General features: G+C 32.9%; 2 protein-coding genes across 3 annotated transcripts; one reads left to right on the forward strand and one right to left on the reverse strand.

Moving 5' to 3' along the window:
* The first annotated feature begins 306 nt into the window (after nt 1-306).
* Nucleotides 307-6,307, forward strand: LOC113867353 (protein REVEILLE 6-like). Of its 2 annotated transcripts, XM_027502626.1 has the most exons (8): nt 307-574; nt 1,103-1,160; nt 2,515-2,638; nt 2,718-2,882; nt 3,038-3,139; nt 4,594-4,703; nt 4,946-5,005; nt 5,900-6,307. In XM_027502626.1, exons 1-8 carry the CDS (start codon nt 336-338, stop codon nt 5,996-5,998), a joined length of 957 nt encoding a protein of 318 aa, XP_027358427.1. In that variant the 5' UTR covers nt 307-335; the 3' UTR covers nt 5,999-6,307. The 2 variants fall into 2 exon arrangements, with proteins under 2 accessions (XP_027358427.1, XP_027358428.1); XM_027502627.1 differs by lacking the exon at nt 4,946-5,005 and having other exon boundaries at nt 308-574; nt 5,900-6,299.
* Nucleotides 6,308-8,087: 1,780 nt separating this feature from the next.
* On the reverse strand, nt 8,088-12,240 carry LOC113867119 (heat shock protein 83). Its single transcript, XM_027502153.1, has 4 exons — nt 11,911-12,240; nt 10,644-10,785; nt 10,268-10,548; nt 8,088-10,037 (listed from the first exon to the last, which is right to left on the reverse strand). Exons 1-4 carry the CDS (start codon nt 12,031-12,033, stop codon nt 8,484-8,486), a joined length of 2,100 nt encoding a protein of 699 aa, XP_027357954.1. The 5' UTR covers nt 12,034-12,240; the 3' UTR covers nt 8,088-8,483.
* Between the last annotated feature and the right edge of the window lie 936 nt (nt 12,241-13,176).

Raw genomic sequence — 13,176 nt, forward strand, 5'->3', positions numbered from 1 at the left:
AATATTTATTTAGTATTATTAATAGTGTAAGTATTATTTTTTTTTTATTAAACGGGACTTATAATCCAAAATAAAAATAAAAATTAGGCTACATGCCTAAACCACAAACATCCTAAAAAATCCAACCTCAAAAAAAGCTGTAAAGATGACGGAGCTTTGTAAAAAATATATAAAATGTTTGTTACGTGTTAGAAAACTGGTTTAATATTATATAATTTTTAATTATATTTGTAATAAAACACAAGTGCAGCAGCAAACCTAACCTTTGTTCTTGTATAAATTGACGTACGTTTCGCCACAAAACCCGCATTTAGCTCTCTCTCTAAAATCTTTGAATGGTATCCAAAAACCCGAACCCGCCCGAGGGTTTCTACTTGGATCCGACTGGTATGGCTCTGCCCGGGTTGCCACCCTTCGCCTCCGTCTCCGCTGCCGCTGCCACTGCCACGGCGGCTTCCGCCACGAACTCGTCGGAGGAAGCCGCCAAGAAGATCCGGAAGCCCTACACTATCACCAAGTCGAGGGAGAACTGGACCGAACCCGAACACGACAAGTTCCTCGAAGCGCTTCAACTGTAATCTTTGCTCCTTTCTTTTTTATTTGGATTTTTGAATGGTTCTGAAGTTTAGTAATGAAGTATTATAGTGTTCGGTTGAGACATTGGTTGGTTGAATTTTAGTGCTCAGCGTTGGTTTTCTATGTTGCATGAGCTGAATTCTGTGGGATTTAGGGTTTTCTGAATGGGCCGGAGGAATTGGACTTTGTTTTGTGTGAGGGTGGAGATGTTGGAATGGAAATGGTAAATGAATAGGGTAAAGTTTGGTTTCTTATGCTCTATTAACACAGTCAATAGATAGTGAATTGAGGGCGCGTTTGTTATGATAAAATGTTTTTTGGTTTTAGTTCTTGTCTACTGAGGATAAAAGGTGACCTTGTTTTTATATTGTTTTCCATTTTCAAAGATTTTATGCACAAATCTTGAGAATAAAAATATTAAGTAAAATGGGTTGTCATTTATGTAATTATTAGTTAAAAACACGAGAATGATTGAAGCATTTTCCATTATCCTCACATTGTTTTGTTCCTTCATATTTGTATCCAGGTTTGACCGTGACTGGAAAAAGATTGAAGCATTTGTTGGATCAAAGACTGTTATACAGGTAATTCCAAATGGACTGCGCCAGATGTGGGCACCATTATCTTTAATATTTCTTGTTTTGAGTCTGGATATTTCATTGTAGTTTGTCACATACTTGTTAAATTTGTTTTTGCTCTCAATGTTTTGGGAGGGAAGTCAACAGAGCCAGGGCATGAAAATGGCTATTCACCGATAAAAAATCACTTCCATGTAAAATGTTCCATGTGAAGGTTACTTAAAAAATAAATTGGTTCGAGAAAATCCATGATGTTGGAATTTGGTTGATTAGTTATGTAGTTTTCAAATTTTGCCAATGGAACGATATCTTGTTGGAAATGAAATGTCAGAAGATAAATCTTTTCCTCCCTCCCATCTCCACACCTCCTCCACCAAATCTTTTCCATATCTTTCTCACTGGCATATTGTGCTCCACTGCTATAGTAAGAGTGGTTTGTTGACCTCCTGGTCCATTAAAATAGATAAGTTGTATTGGTTTTATAATAAAAACTGTTAAACCGATATCTCATTTTAGCCCACTGTTTTTCTGAGGCAAGGTGCTTCAATTTTGAAATTCAATTGAGATATAATGTAAGTTTCATGTGCACTCTATACAATGCAAGCTGTTGCCTTGTGAAGTTATTCCATAAACATATATGACTTTATTGAATAGCACTGGTCAAACAAATGGGTTTGTTTCATAAACATTTGGCTTTGACGTTAACCATATTTGTTCTCTCATATTGTGGTCACTTTGTGATCTAAGTTAATATATACACCATTTTAACCATTTAATTTTAATCCTCTTATTAGATGTTTATAACCATCGTTCATATCATAGTTTGTTGTTTTCTGAAAAAATGGGAAAGGACCAACAGTCCTAAAAGCATAGCTGTTTGGTGCAGATCCAGGAATGGTTTTTGTAATATTTAACATGCCTCCACATGTAAGAACAAAACATGGACAAAGCATAATAGAAGTTTCTACAAAAAACCAATTGCACTAAAATTTTAAACTTCTAGGTACAGGCTACAAAATGATGCATATTGCTTTTGATGATATGCTGATCCTTTTGTTTAGCGAAAGAAAAAAAAATGTTAACAGGGAGTAATATTTTATGCTAGACATGATTTACAACAGGACATTATGGCATAATTGATCTGTGCAGCGAACCCTAGCTGGAAAAGGTTTGGTTGTTGTTATTTAGGTTAAAACCAGTCTGCAGCTGAGCCAGCTTGAAAATCTGAATGCATATATATATATATATATATATATGACTGTTTGATTTGTTGGGGCTTGTCCTATTGTTTTTTTTCAAGTTTCAGTGTAATGTCCATACAGTTTAAGCACTAAAATGATAATTTCCACTGACTTTGTAGATACGTAGCCATGCGCAGAAATACTTTCTAAAAGTTCAGAAGAGTGGGACAAGTGAACATCTTCCTCCACCCAGGCCTAAAAGAAAAGCTGCCCACCCATATCCTCAAAAAGCTTCCAAAAATGGTCATAATCTTTCACCTTTTTTTTGGTGACTCATTTGAAGTGCATTTGTATCTAATAATCTGTAATTGACTTTTGGCAGCTCCTGTACTCTCACAAGTACCAGGATCTTTTCAATCTTCATCTGCTTTGCTTGAACCTGGATACATCCTGAAGAATGATTCCTTACCAATGCTTAATACGCCTATTTTGAACACTGTGGTGTCCTGGTCCAACAACACCTCACAAACTGCCAATTTATCCCCTGGTATTAAATGCTACAATTTTCTGTTCCTATCCTGGAATTTTGTTCATGAAAAATAGTTGACATAGTTTGTTGAAGATACTTATTATAAAAAAAAAAAAAAAATAAAGAATACTAACAACTTTCTTGTGTTTGAAACATTATATGTTTTTTTGCAGTGACAAAAGTGAACAATCCTTGTAGTAGCAGTGAAAGCACTCCTAAAGTGTGGCCGGTTGGTGAATCTAAAGTTCAAGGGAATAAAAACCATCCATTAAGAGGCAAGGTTTTATTGGAAACTTTAGAATTTCAAGTTGATTTTCTTTGATGGTTACATGTATGCTTGGCAAGTATGTGGAGTGCCTTATAAACATAGTTTGTGCTGACAGGGGCATATAATGTATATTTCAGTGTGTGCTATATGCCAGTTGCATATCCAAAAACTATATTATGTGGGGTTGAATAACTTAATTTTCAATCTTGGAGATGATAATGATTGTCCTTCACTCCATAATTTTCACTTGAACTGTTGTAACTGCAAGGCTGAACATTATAATCTGTTAGATTTATTTATATTCAATGGTGCTCCACAAATAAAACAAAAAAATCTTGTATAATGCTGATATTTTCTCATTGATACTTGTTGACAGAGGGGAAAGTGAAAGAATGCATGTGTGTGTGTGTGTGTGTGTAATACAAAAAGATCTTGTATAATGCTAAAGTAGATGTAGCTTGGAGAGACTTGGCAGTTGGCACCATTAGCTATAACTTCTAAAGATTGGGATGACCCAACAGAACATGAATAAGAGGAAGAGTCCACTATTGAACTAGCATGAGCAGAGGGATGTAGTTGATAAAGTCCATGTGACTAATCCAGTGCTAATCATCCATCCCAAACTCTAGGCTTATAGAAAAATAGTCTCTAGTAAAATATGTGACTCAATCGAAAGAGAAAGTTTGACTACTGATGGACCACAAATTAAAAGGAGACTCGAGAATATTATAAGCAAAGAGTGATGGAAGTGGATAAACAATGCCAAAATTTTGAGATTGTGTTCGAGACCCATTAATAAATGGTAATCATGCAAAACATAACACTGGTCAATTGTGTCTCTCTCCTTGTGATAATAATCACACTTAAAATGAGAATGAGGTTTCCCTAATTTGTGAGAATGAGCACGGTTGCCACTTTGAGTGGAATGTGCCAGAGCTTGGTTAAAGCAGGAGACACATCCGTAGTAAAGGGGGATTTGGCTGGTACTTGTAATAAGACTGACCATGTGGATTGTGGAGTCCATGGTAGGTACAATGAGCAAACCCACTCAAGAATAATGGAATAATCTGACAAACTGTACAAAGCCAATAACATAATAAATTTGTGATAATTTTGCATATGCTTACTAATGGCGTTAGCGAGAGGCAAGACTTCACTCAAGTTGTGAAAAATGCTAGTTACTCTATCCAAATATTTGGATAAGGGGCCATCAAATCGTTGAGATAGTCTATTTTAATGTTGTCATGACTCTTTGCCTCACATTCATCATGACTTGAGAGCTGTTTGAAGAGCTTTCTGCAAACTCCCACCTTGACCCACATACAAACTTACAGCATTCCTTATAAAAAATCTTTTTTTTTTCCTGTCATGCAAGTGTCCTCTTTATAGAATTGTTGATTTTTTTTTATTTATTATGTCTTGATATTTTAATTAACATTTTAATGGTTTATTTTCATGCAGTTCTTCCAGATTTTACTCAGGTATACAGCTTCATTGGCAGTGTATTTGACCCAGGTGCAGCTGAGCATCTGCAAAAACTAAAAAAGATGGACCGTATAGATGTTGAGACGGTATGCATATTTTCTTTCAGTCCAATATTTGCTATTCAGTTCAGCTAGTTTGAATTGTGTTGTAGATACTTCTAGGCAAATTGGTTTTTAATTTGCTTCAGACAATTAATTGCTACTCCTTTAGTTTACATTAAAGCTTTATTTAAACCTTATTTACAATTAACTTGTGACAACTAAAACTGTATAAATGAATATATGCTTGTTTATAAAGTACTTACAAATTTATGGCCTTCTATGTTCAGGTGCTACTGTTGATGAGAAACCTGTCTATCAATTTAACTAGTCCAGATTTTGAGGATCATGTAAGTATTCAAGTCACTGTTCTTTGGATTGCTATAAATATGATGTATGTCATGATGGGTGATTACCTACACTGTAGAACCACCATGACAATCCATTTTGGTGAAGTGTTATCTCCTTTTTGTTTCACTTTACTGCCCGTATTATTTGGAGTAAGATTTTCACTGGTGCTGTTGGAAGACATCTTATCATCTGGCCTATGTACTTTTTCCTTCTCTCCTATTAATGAATTTCTTTTGCATATCATCGAAGGAAACAAGAGACAAGTACAGACAGAATTATTCTTAATTTTTTTTAATATAGAAGCAGATATTAATAGCAGTTACTCATTAACTCCTTTTTGAACGTTGTTCACTACTTGAATGGTTGAAAATTCCTAAAATTGTAAATTTTTTGGCAAGGAAAAACATTAGTTTCTTTTTCATAGCTTTCTGGATACCAATGTTTTATATGTTGTCATGGTCCTTGTGAAATACAAAGCACATTTCTCATCCTATGCAGTATCATTATGTTGTCCCTGAACTGGGCTCCATCGAGAAACATAAAACTCGAGGCTATTATCAATTATTAACACATTTTCTATCCTCTCCATACTTCAACTAAATCTTATATTTGCTATTATTACATTTGAAGGTTTTGACTATAATGCTTCTTTTGTATGATGGATGCATTCTTTGACTATCATTACTGTTTAAAACAAGCAGATATCTCACAATATGTTTAAGATGATAGATATATTAATTTATTTAGTTTGAAAATTCTGTTAGTTGTATGACTTGTGGAATATTGGCTGAAAGGACATCCGATTGTGTATTTTAAAGGAAAGAAGGAAGGATAAGGAACCTGATATATGATGGTAATCCTCTTTACTAATGCATGCATCATAATTCATGCAGAGAAAGCTGCTTTCATCATATGAAGTTGAACCAGAGACAAATAACTATATCAATGCAGAGAGACCCATGCACGATGAGCAGTTGAAGAGTGCTACTTAAATGGGGTGGGGGTAGTTCAATGCAATCATGTTTTTATTATCTTGCATGATGTGGTAAGTTAGCGTTGGAAAGGCAACAAGCGGAGAGGTTCGAATCAGAGTCTCAGATAATTTTTGATCCTGCTCTAGTTTTATATTGCTGTTGCTCGTCATCTCATCATTCATTATATTATCTTGTATATATGAATCAACCTATTATAAAAGAAAATAATAATGTGAGAATGTATAGTTGTTTCCTAGTTTTGTGTAGGTCTGTACAGCACCTAATTTGTGTATTAAATTTATCCAAACATCAAATATTTGGAAGCAAGAATGTTTATTCTCCCACTCTGTAAACCGCTAGTCAAATTAGAAAAAAAATTTACACTCACAGTTTGGAGTACCAAATGGATGGAAGACACAATAAGAAAAGGAAAAAAGAAGGGAGAAAACTTAATGAAGGAATTATAATTATAAAATCCTTCAAGTAACACTTTACATTAACTTTATCAATGCAGATAGACCCATGCTCGACAAAGTCCTTGTGACGTTCATAAAATGATTTACATAAAATAGAAATAAACTTATAAAACATTTTTATATTTTTAATATGTTCTAAAATAAAAAGAAAAAGAAAAAAATTGATTGGTCGAAAAGGTTTTTATTTCTGCTTTTATGTATCTTTAACTACAATGAAATGTAATTCTTGAAGATGAAATATTTTTTAAAGGTAATTTTGAAACGTAAAAATTGGACAAAAACATGAGAAAGGTTAGGGTATTGAAATCGATTTAAAACTACGAAAGACATTGCACAGCTAAACACAATTCTATGATTTCATAATTTATAAATAAATATTTATAAATAATTGAATTATTTATACATCATAATTAATTCTTCTAATGTGAATTTAAAATAAAAATGTTTTATTAAATAAAAATTTACTTGATAACGTAGTTACTCTGACGTCTTTATGAAATTATATTATACAAATGATTGTGTAATTTATATATAGTTATCATATTTCTTCAAATAATTTAAAATATAATACACTCGAGTAAATTTATTATTTGAAAATTAAAAGTATTTATAAAAAAGAAAACCGGATGATAACAATTCAAACAATAATAAGAAGGAAGGCAACAATTTAAATTGCTATATATTAGTTATTTCATTTATTATTATTACTGTTGTTATTGATTATTATTGGAAGAATAACCTATAAGACCCATTTAAAACTAACATCTCTTATGTGGGTTTAGCACAAGGACTTTGTCTAAGAATTTTTTTCGAAGGTGTTTAAAATATAAAAAACTTAATGAAGGAATTGAAATCAATTCAAAACTAAAAGAAAATAAGAAGCAATTTACATTGCATAGAGATGGGGCAGCTAAATACAATAACTATTTTATAATTTGTAAGTAATAAAATAATTTATACATCATAGTTGGTAATCGTTGTGTAAATTTAAAATATGTTTCTGGACTTTTTAAAATGAAAAAATGTAAGAAAAATATGTTTTATAAAATAAACATTAAAAATATTTATATGAAATACGAAATAATATAGTTAAATGTATTTCTATAAAATTATAATACATACGTAATTAAATAATTTATACATTATTATTATAAATTATTGTATAAATATTATTTATTTGAATAATATAAAATAAAATACATTTGAACAAATTTATTGTTAAAAAATGTAAAAGAAGTTAAGTCCATGATTTATGTGGCATACACAAATTAATTTTACAAGTTAAGAACACACAATAATAATATCAATAAAATTTTTATTAAGCTCAATTCTTGAGATACGAATAATGTTTATGAAAAATAAAATATTTATTATATTTAAGTTATAAAAAATAATAAAGTTAACATTTCATTAAAAAATTTATTAAGTAAAATTTTAAATCATTTCATTATTTTATTATTATTTTTGTTAGCTATTACTAACTATTATTGGAAGAGCGAGGGGGTTGACCCAGGAGACTTCATCTTAAAAATAAATAAATTTATTTTCCCATAAGTACTCAAGTCACAGTCTAATAAACTTTAACGCGCCATTTAATTCAAAAAGAAAATTTATTACCAGTATTTAGCTTGAAATTAAAAAACTCAGTCGTATTATTACAAACCTGAATCCAAATTCAAATTTTAGAAGCCTCCACACGGATATCATAAACACAATAAGTGTGGAAATATTTTGAGCTAACTAAATCTGCATATAACAAATTCTACATTTGGTCCATGCAACGCCAATCTAATAGTAGTAAGGCAGAGTTGGAGGTTGAGAACAAATGCTATTTGACATTAATGTATATTTATAGTATCATAAGATTGATAGATGCAGCACAACCACAGCACAAACACGTTTTCACATCACAAAACTAACCCGGTCCTTAAAAAAATGAAAAAACAAAAAAGTTGAGCATCGACCACAGTTTGACAGACTTAATTAATACCACCCTCATCATTATCAATTAGCAAACATAAGAGCCTTTAGTCCACTTCCTCCATCTTGCTCTCCTCAGCACCATCCTCTTCCAATGGAGGCATGTCAACATCTTCTCCACCAATCTGATCCTCATCAATGCTGAGACCCAACTTCAACATTCTGTGAATCCTTGCAGCAAAGGTGTTGGGATCATCAAGGCTAAAACCTGAAGTCAAGAGGGCTGTCTCAAAGAGAAGCAACACAAGGTCCTTCACTGATTTATCATTCCTATCAGCTTCAGCCCTCTTCCTCAACTCCTCCATAATACCATTATCAGGGTTGATCTCCATGGTTTTCTTGCTAGACATGTACCCGCTCATGCTGTTGTCTCTCAGAGCCTGAGCCTTCATGATCCTCTCCATGTTTGCAGTCCATCCATATTCACCAGTCACCAAACAGCATGGGGAATCAACAATCCTGTCAGAGACAACTACCTTCTCCACTTTGTCTCCCAAGATGTCCTTTATGACCTTGCAGAGTTCGTCAAATGACTTCTTTTTCTCCTCTTTCTTCTTTTTCTCTTCCTCTGTCTCATCATCCAGTTTCAATCCTTCCTTCGTTGCTGAAACCAATTTCTTGCCATCGTATTCTTTCAATTGTCCAACAGCATACTCATCAATGGCGTCTACCATGAAGAGCACCTCATAACCCTTCTTCTTGAGCCTCTCCAAGAATGGAGAGTTCTCCACAGCCTTTTTGCTCTCTCCAGTGATGTAGTAAATGTCTTTCTGGCCTTCTTTCATTCTGGTAACATAGTCCTTCAAGCTTGTTAACTCATCTCCACTCTTTGTTGAGTAGTATCTGAGCAAATCAGCCAACTTGGCCCTGTTCTGGCTATCCTCGTGGATACCCAATTTCAAATTCTTCGAGAAAGCATCGTAGAACTTGTTGTAATCTTCCTTGTTCTCTGCAATCTCATTGAACATCTCAATACACTTCTTCACAAGGTTCTTCCTGATCACCTTCAAGATCTTGTTCTGTTGAAGCATCTCACGAGAGATGTTGAGGGGCAAGTCATCAGAATCAACAACACCTTTCACAAATCCAAGGTACTCAGGTATGAGTTCCTCACAGTTGTCCATGATGAACACCCTCCTGACATAAAGCTTGATGTTGTTCATTTTCTTCCTGGTATCAAACAAATCAAAGGGTGCCCTTTTTGGTACAAAGAGAATGGCCTTGAATTCAAGCTGGCCCTCCACAGAGAAATGCTTCACAGCCAAGTGGTCTTCCCAATCATTGGTCAGGCTCTTGTAGAAAGATGCATATTCCTCCTTGGTGATCTCTTCTGGCTTCCGCAGCCAGATTGGCTTCTGCTTATTGATGAGTTGCCACTCATGAGAAACCTCCTTAATCTTCTTCTTTTTCTTAGCATCTTTCTCCTTCTCCTCATCAACATCCTCAACGTCTCCTTCTTCATCTTTCTTGGGCTCATCATCTTCATCATCGCTGATCTCTTTCTCAGTTGTCTTCTCAGTCCAAAGGTAAATGGGGTAGCTAATGAATTCAGAGTGCTTCTTCACAAGATCCTTGATCCTTCTCTCCTCCAAGTACTCCAACTGTTGACAATTCAAGACGCTAATTCAATCAAAAGTTCAAATCGAAACAACTAACAAAGAGAATCCGTTTGCCAAAATAAAAAATAAAACAGGTCAAGTAAAAAACCAAATAATCTAAATAACAACATGGATCGAGTAAAAAACCAATTTCTGTACGAAACAACTTAACGGATTGCATGAAAAACTCAATTTTCAACAAATTGGAGTTGAGTTATATTAATTAAGACTACCTGATCCTCCTTGAGGAAAAGGGTGATCTTGGTTCCCCTTCCTAGTTGCTCTCCATCAGTGTCCCTGGTAACAGTGAAGGAGCCACCAGCTTGAGATTCCCAAATGTACTGTTCATCATCGTTGTGCTTAGTGGTAACAGTGACCTTCTCAGCAACAAGGTACGCAGAGTAGAACCCAACACCGAACTGACCAATCATGCTGACGTCAGCGCCAGCCTGCAACGCCTCCATGAACTCCTTGGTCCCGGACCTCGCAATGGTACCCAAGTTGTTCACCAAATCTACAAAGACAACACATGCATAATTCGAATTAAAAACAAGCGTTTGAAAACACCATTAGAAACTCCGAACACGTGCTAAGGTACTAATGCATTACCTGCTTTTGTCATTCCAATGCCACTGTCGATAATGGAAAGAGTCTTGTTGACCTTGTCGGGTACAAGCCGAATGAAGAGCTCAGGCTGGGCATCGAGCTTGCTCTTGTCTGTCAAACTCTCAAATCTAATCTTATCCAAGGCCTGTCATACCAAACACCCAGAATTCCAACGTTAAACTTCAATAAATACATGAGTTATTTAAGTGCATGTTTAGTTTAGCATAAATTAAGAAATAATTGCTCTCTTGATGCATGTTTAGTTACCGGATAATAGTCCCATATGATCAAAAGATAAGAAGACAGGAATATTTTTCCTTGACTGATTTATGAAAACCGTTATAAGTTGTGTTTGAAAAATTAAAGGAAATATATTTTTATTAAAAATTATTATTAATAAAATGCTAAACAATACTTGATAGAAACAAAAATTATTAAAAAATATCATTGATACAATTTTATATAATATAATTTTTAATATAATCCGATTTTAAATAAAATACTAATTTTATTGAACACGAATTACCATAATCCTAATTTTTAATATATTTAACATGTTAATAATAACATTTTATTTAATAATTCCTTTACCACTATCGTAAAGACATCAAAGTAAGATCTTATTTTACTTTTCCTTCCAAATCTCCCAAATCCATGTAAGAAAGAGCATTGAATCGAAATTTATATTTTTCCTTTCTCCTCCATTATGTCAAATCAATCAGCGGGCAAAACAATAATAAAACTACTTCGCAACAGATGTATTTAATCAATCAAATCAATTCGGACCTTATTTTTCATTATTAGAGAAAGGAATTTTCTGATCCGATAAAAAATATATAAAGTAAACTTTTATAGAAAAATTTATAATATTTAATATTATTAATACATTAAATAATATTAAATATAAAAGCTAATTATATTTAACTTTATATACCGGCAACACTGCATGTTTAAAAATACTATAAAATCGCATAGACTTAGAAATTCCGCTGAAATGAACATGAATTTACTATCGTCATTTCGACGTGGATTCTAACACACACTTACAATATTTTTAGATTCACTATTAAATTAACATGAATTAATAGTGACCTTAATTTTATTGGTTATAATTTCTACGACGTATTTCTACGCAAACAGTATAAGGGAGTGATTCTGATTGATTTGAGAAGCTACAAAAGACCCAAAGTAAGATTCAAACTAAGATTTTAAACTCTCCAATCAGGAAACCAAACACGAAACTTTGTAGTCAGGGATAAAGGAGGCTTACATCGGAGGCATTGCTGATGATTTCACGCAAGAATATCTCCTTGTTGCTGTAGAATGCGTTGATGATGAGGCTGAGAAGCTGGTTGATCTCAGCTTGAAAAGAGAAGGTCTCAGCGTCTGCCATGGAGACTCACAAAGATAACCGTAGAGAAAGCGCAACGCAGAACGTGAAAGAACGAATTGCAGAGAATGAACTACTTCTGAGACTCAAGGCGTAAGAGGGAAGTTTATATAGGAGGGAACAAATGGCGTGAAAGCATAGGTTCTGGATTGTTCTACCTCTCTCTCGATCAATCCTTTTTTGGTTTTTTTCTTTATGAATGAACCGCGTGGGGAAGACGTTGTCGTTTTGTTTGGTAGTTAAAAATTGCTGAGTTTCGCGGCAAATCGCGAACTTTCTTGGGAGACAATTGGGTCTAGAATGTTCCATCTCTCTCGTTGACGGGACTACTGTTAAGGCACAATAAGGTCACAAATTTCAGGGCTGTTTTTTTTTTTATTTTTTTTACATTAATGAAAAAGTACTATTTGAATAAATATAAATATTTTTTTAAAAAGTACTTTAAATGAAAATAAATAAATTATATCAAATATTTATAATAATAACAATTTAATTAATTTTATGATTGTTAAAAAACAATTTAACCCTTTCACCTCATTTCTCTAGAGTTAGGAAGATTTTGGTGTGTAGGTTGTCTTTTTCTAATATCTTCCCATCTTTACTATTAATTTTAGAAGAATACTGAAAAAATCAACCATTAATGTATTAATTTCTCAATAGTCTATTATATTTTAAAAAAATTATCCAAAATGCTTATTAAAAGAAGTTAAGGCCCAAAATAATTCTAGTCCAATAATAAACAAGAGAATAGAAAAGTTTAAAAATACCATTAAGAATAGATAATATAACTACATGTACCTAAAATAGATTTAAAGATAAATTTAAAAACTCTAACTTGTCGTAAAAAAAAAAACAAATAAAAATATTAAAAAATTTCCTTGTTCTCTTGACAGTGAATAATTATTTTTTTCTTTAGGTGAAGTAATGATATTTTGGTATGCTATGATGATTTGGGATAGAGGTAGACGAAGAAAGAAAATCTAGTTTTAACTCATCTATATTATAATTTAAAATTTGTTTCTTTGAATATATGTATATTTGAGTAAAACTTAGTAAAAATTATAAAAATTTTAAATAGCTTTAAAAAATTATATATATATATATATATATATATATATATATATAATTGATAGAAGTTAACTAATT

Source organism: Abrus precatorius, unplaced genomic scaffold (assembly GCF_003935025.1).
Source record: "Abrus precatorius isolate BTA unplaced genomic scaffold, Abrus_2018 Scaffold5, whole genome shotgun sequence".
Classification (NCBI taxonomy): domain Eukaryota; kingdom Viridiplantae; phylum Streptophyta; class Magnoliopsida; order Fabales; family Fabaceae; genus Abrus; species Abrus precatorius.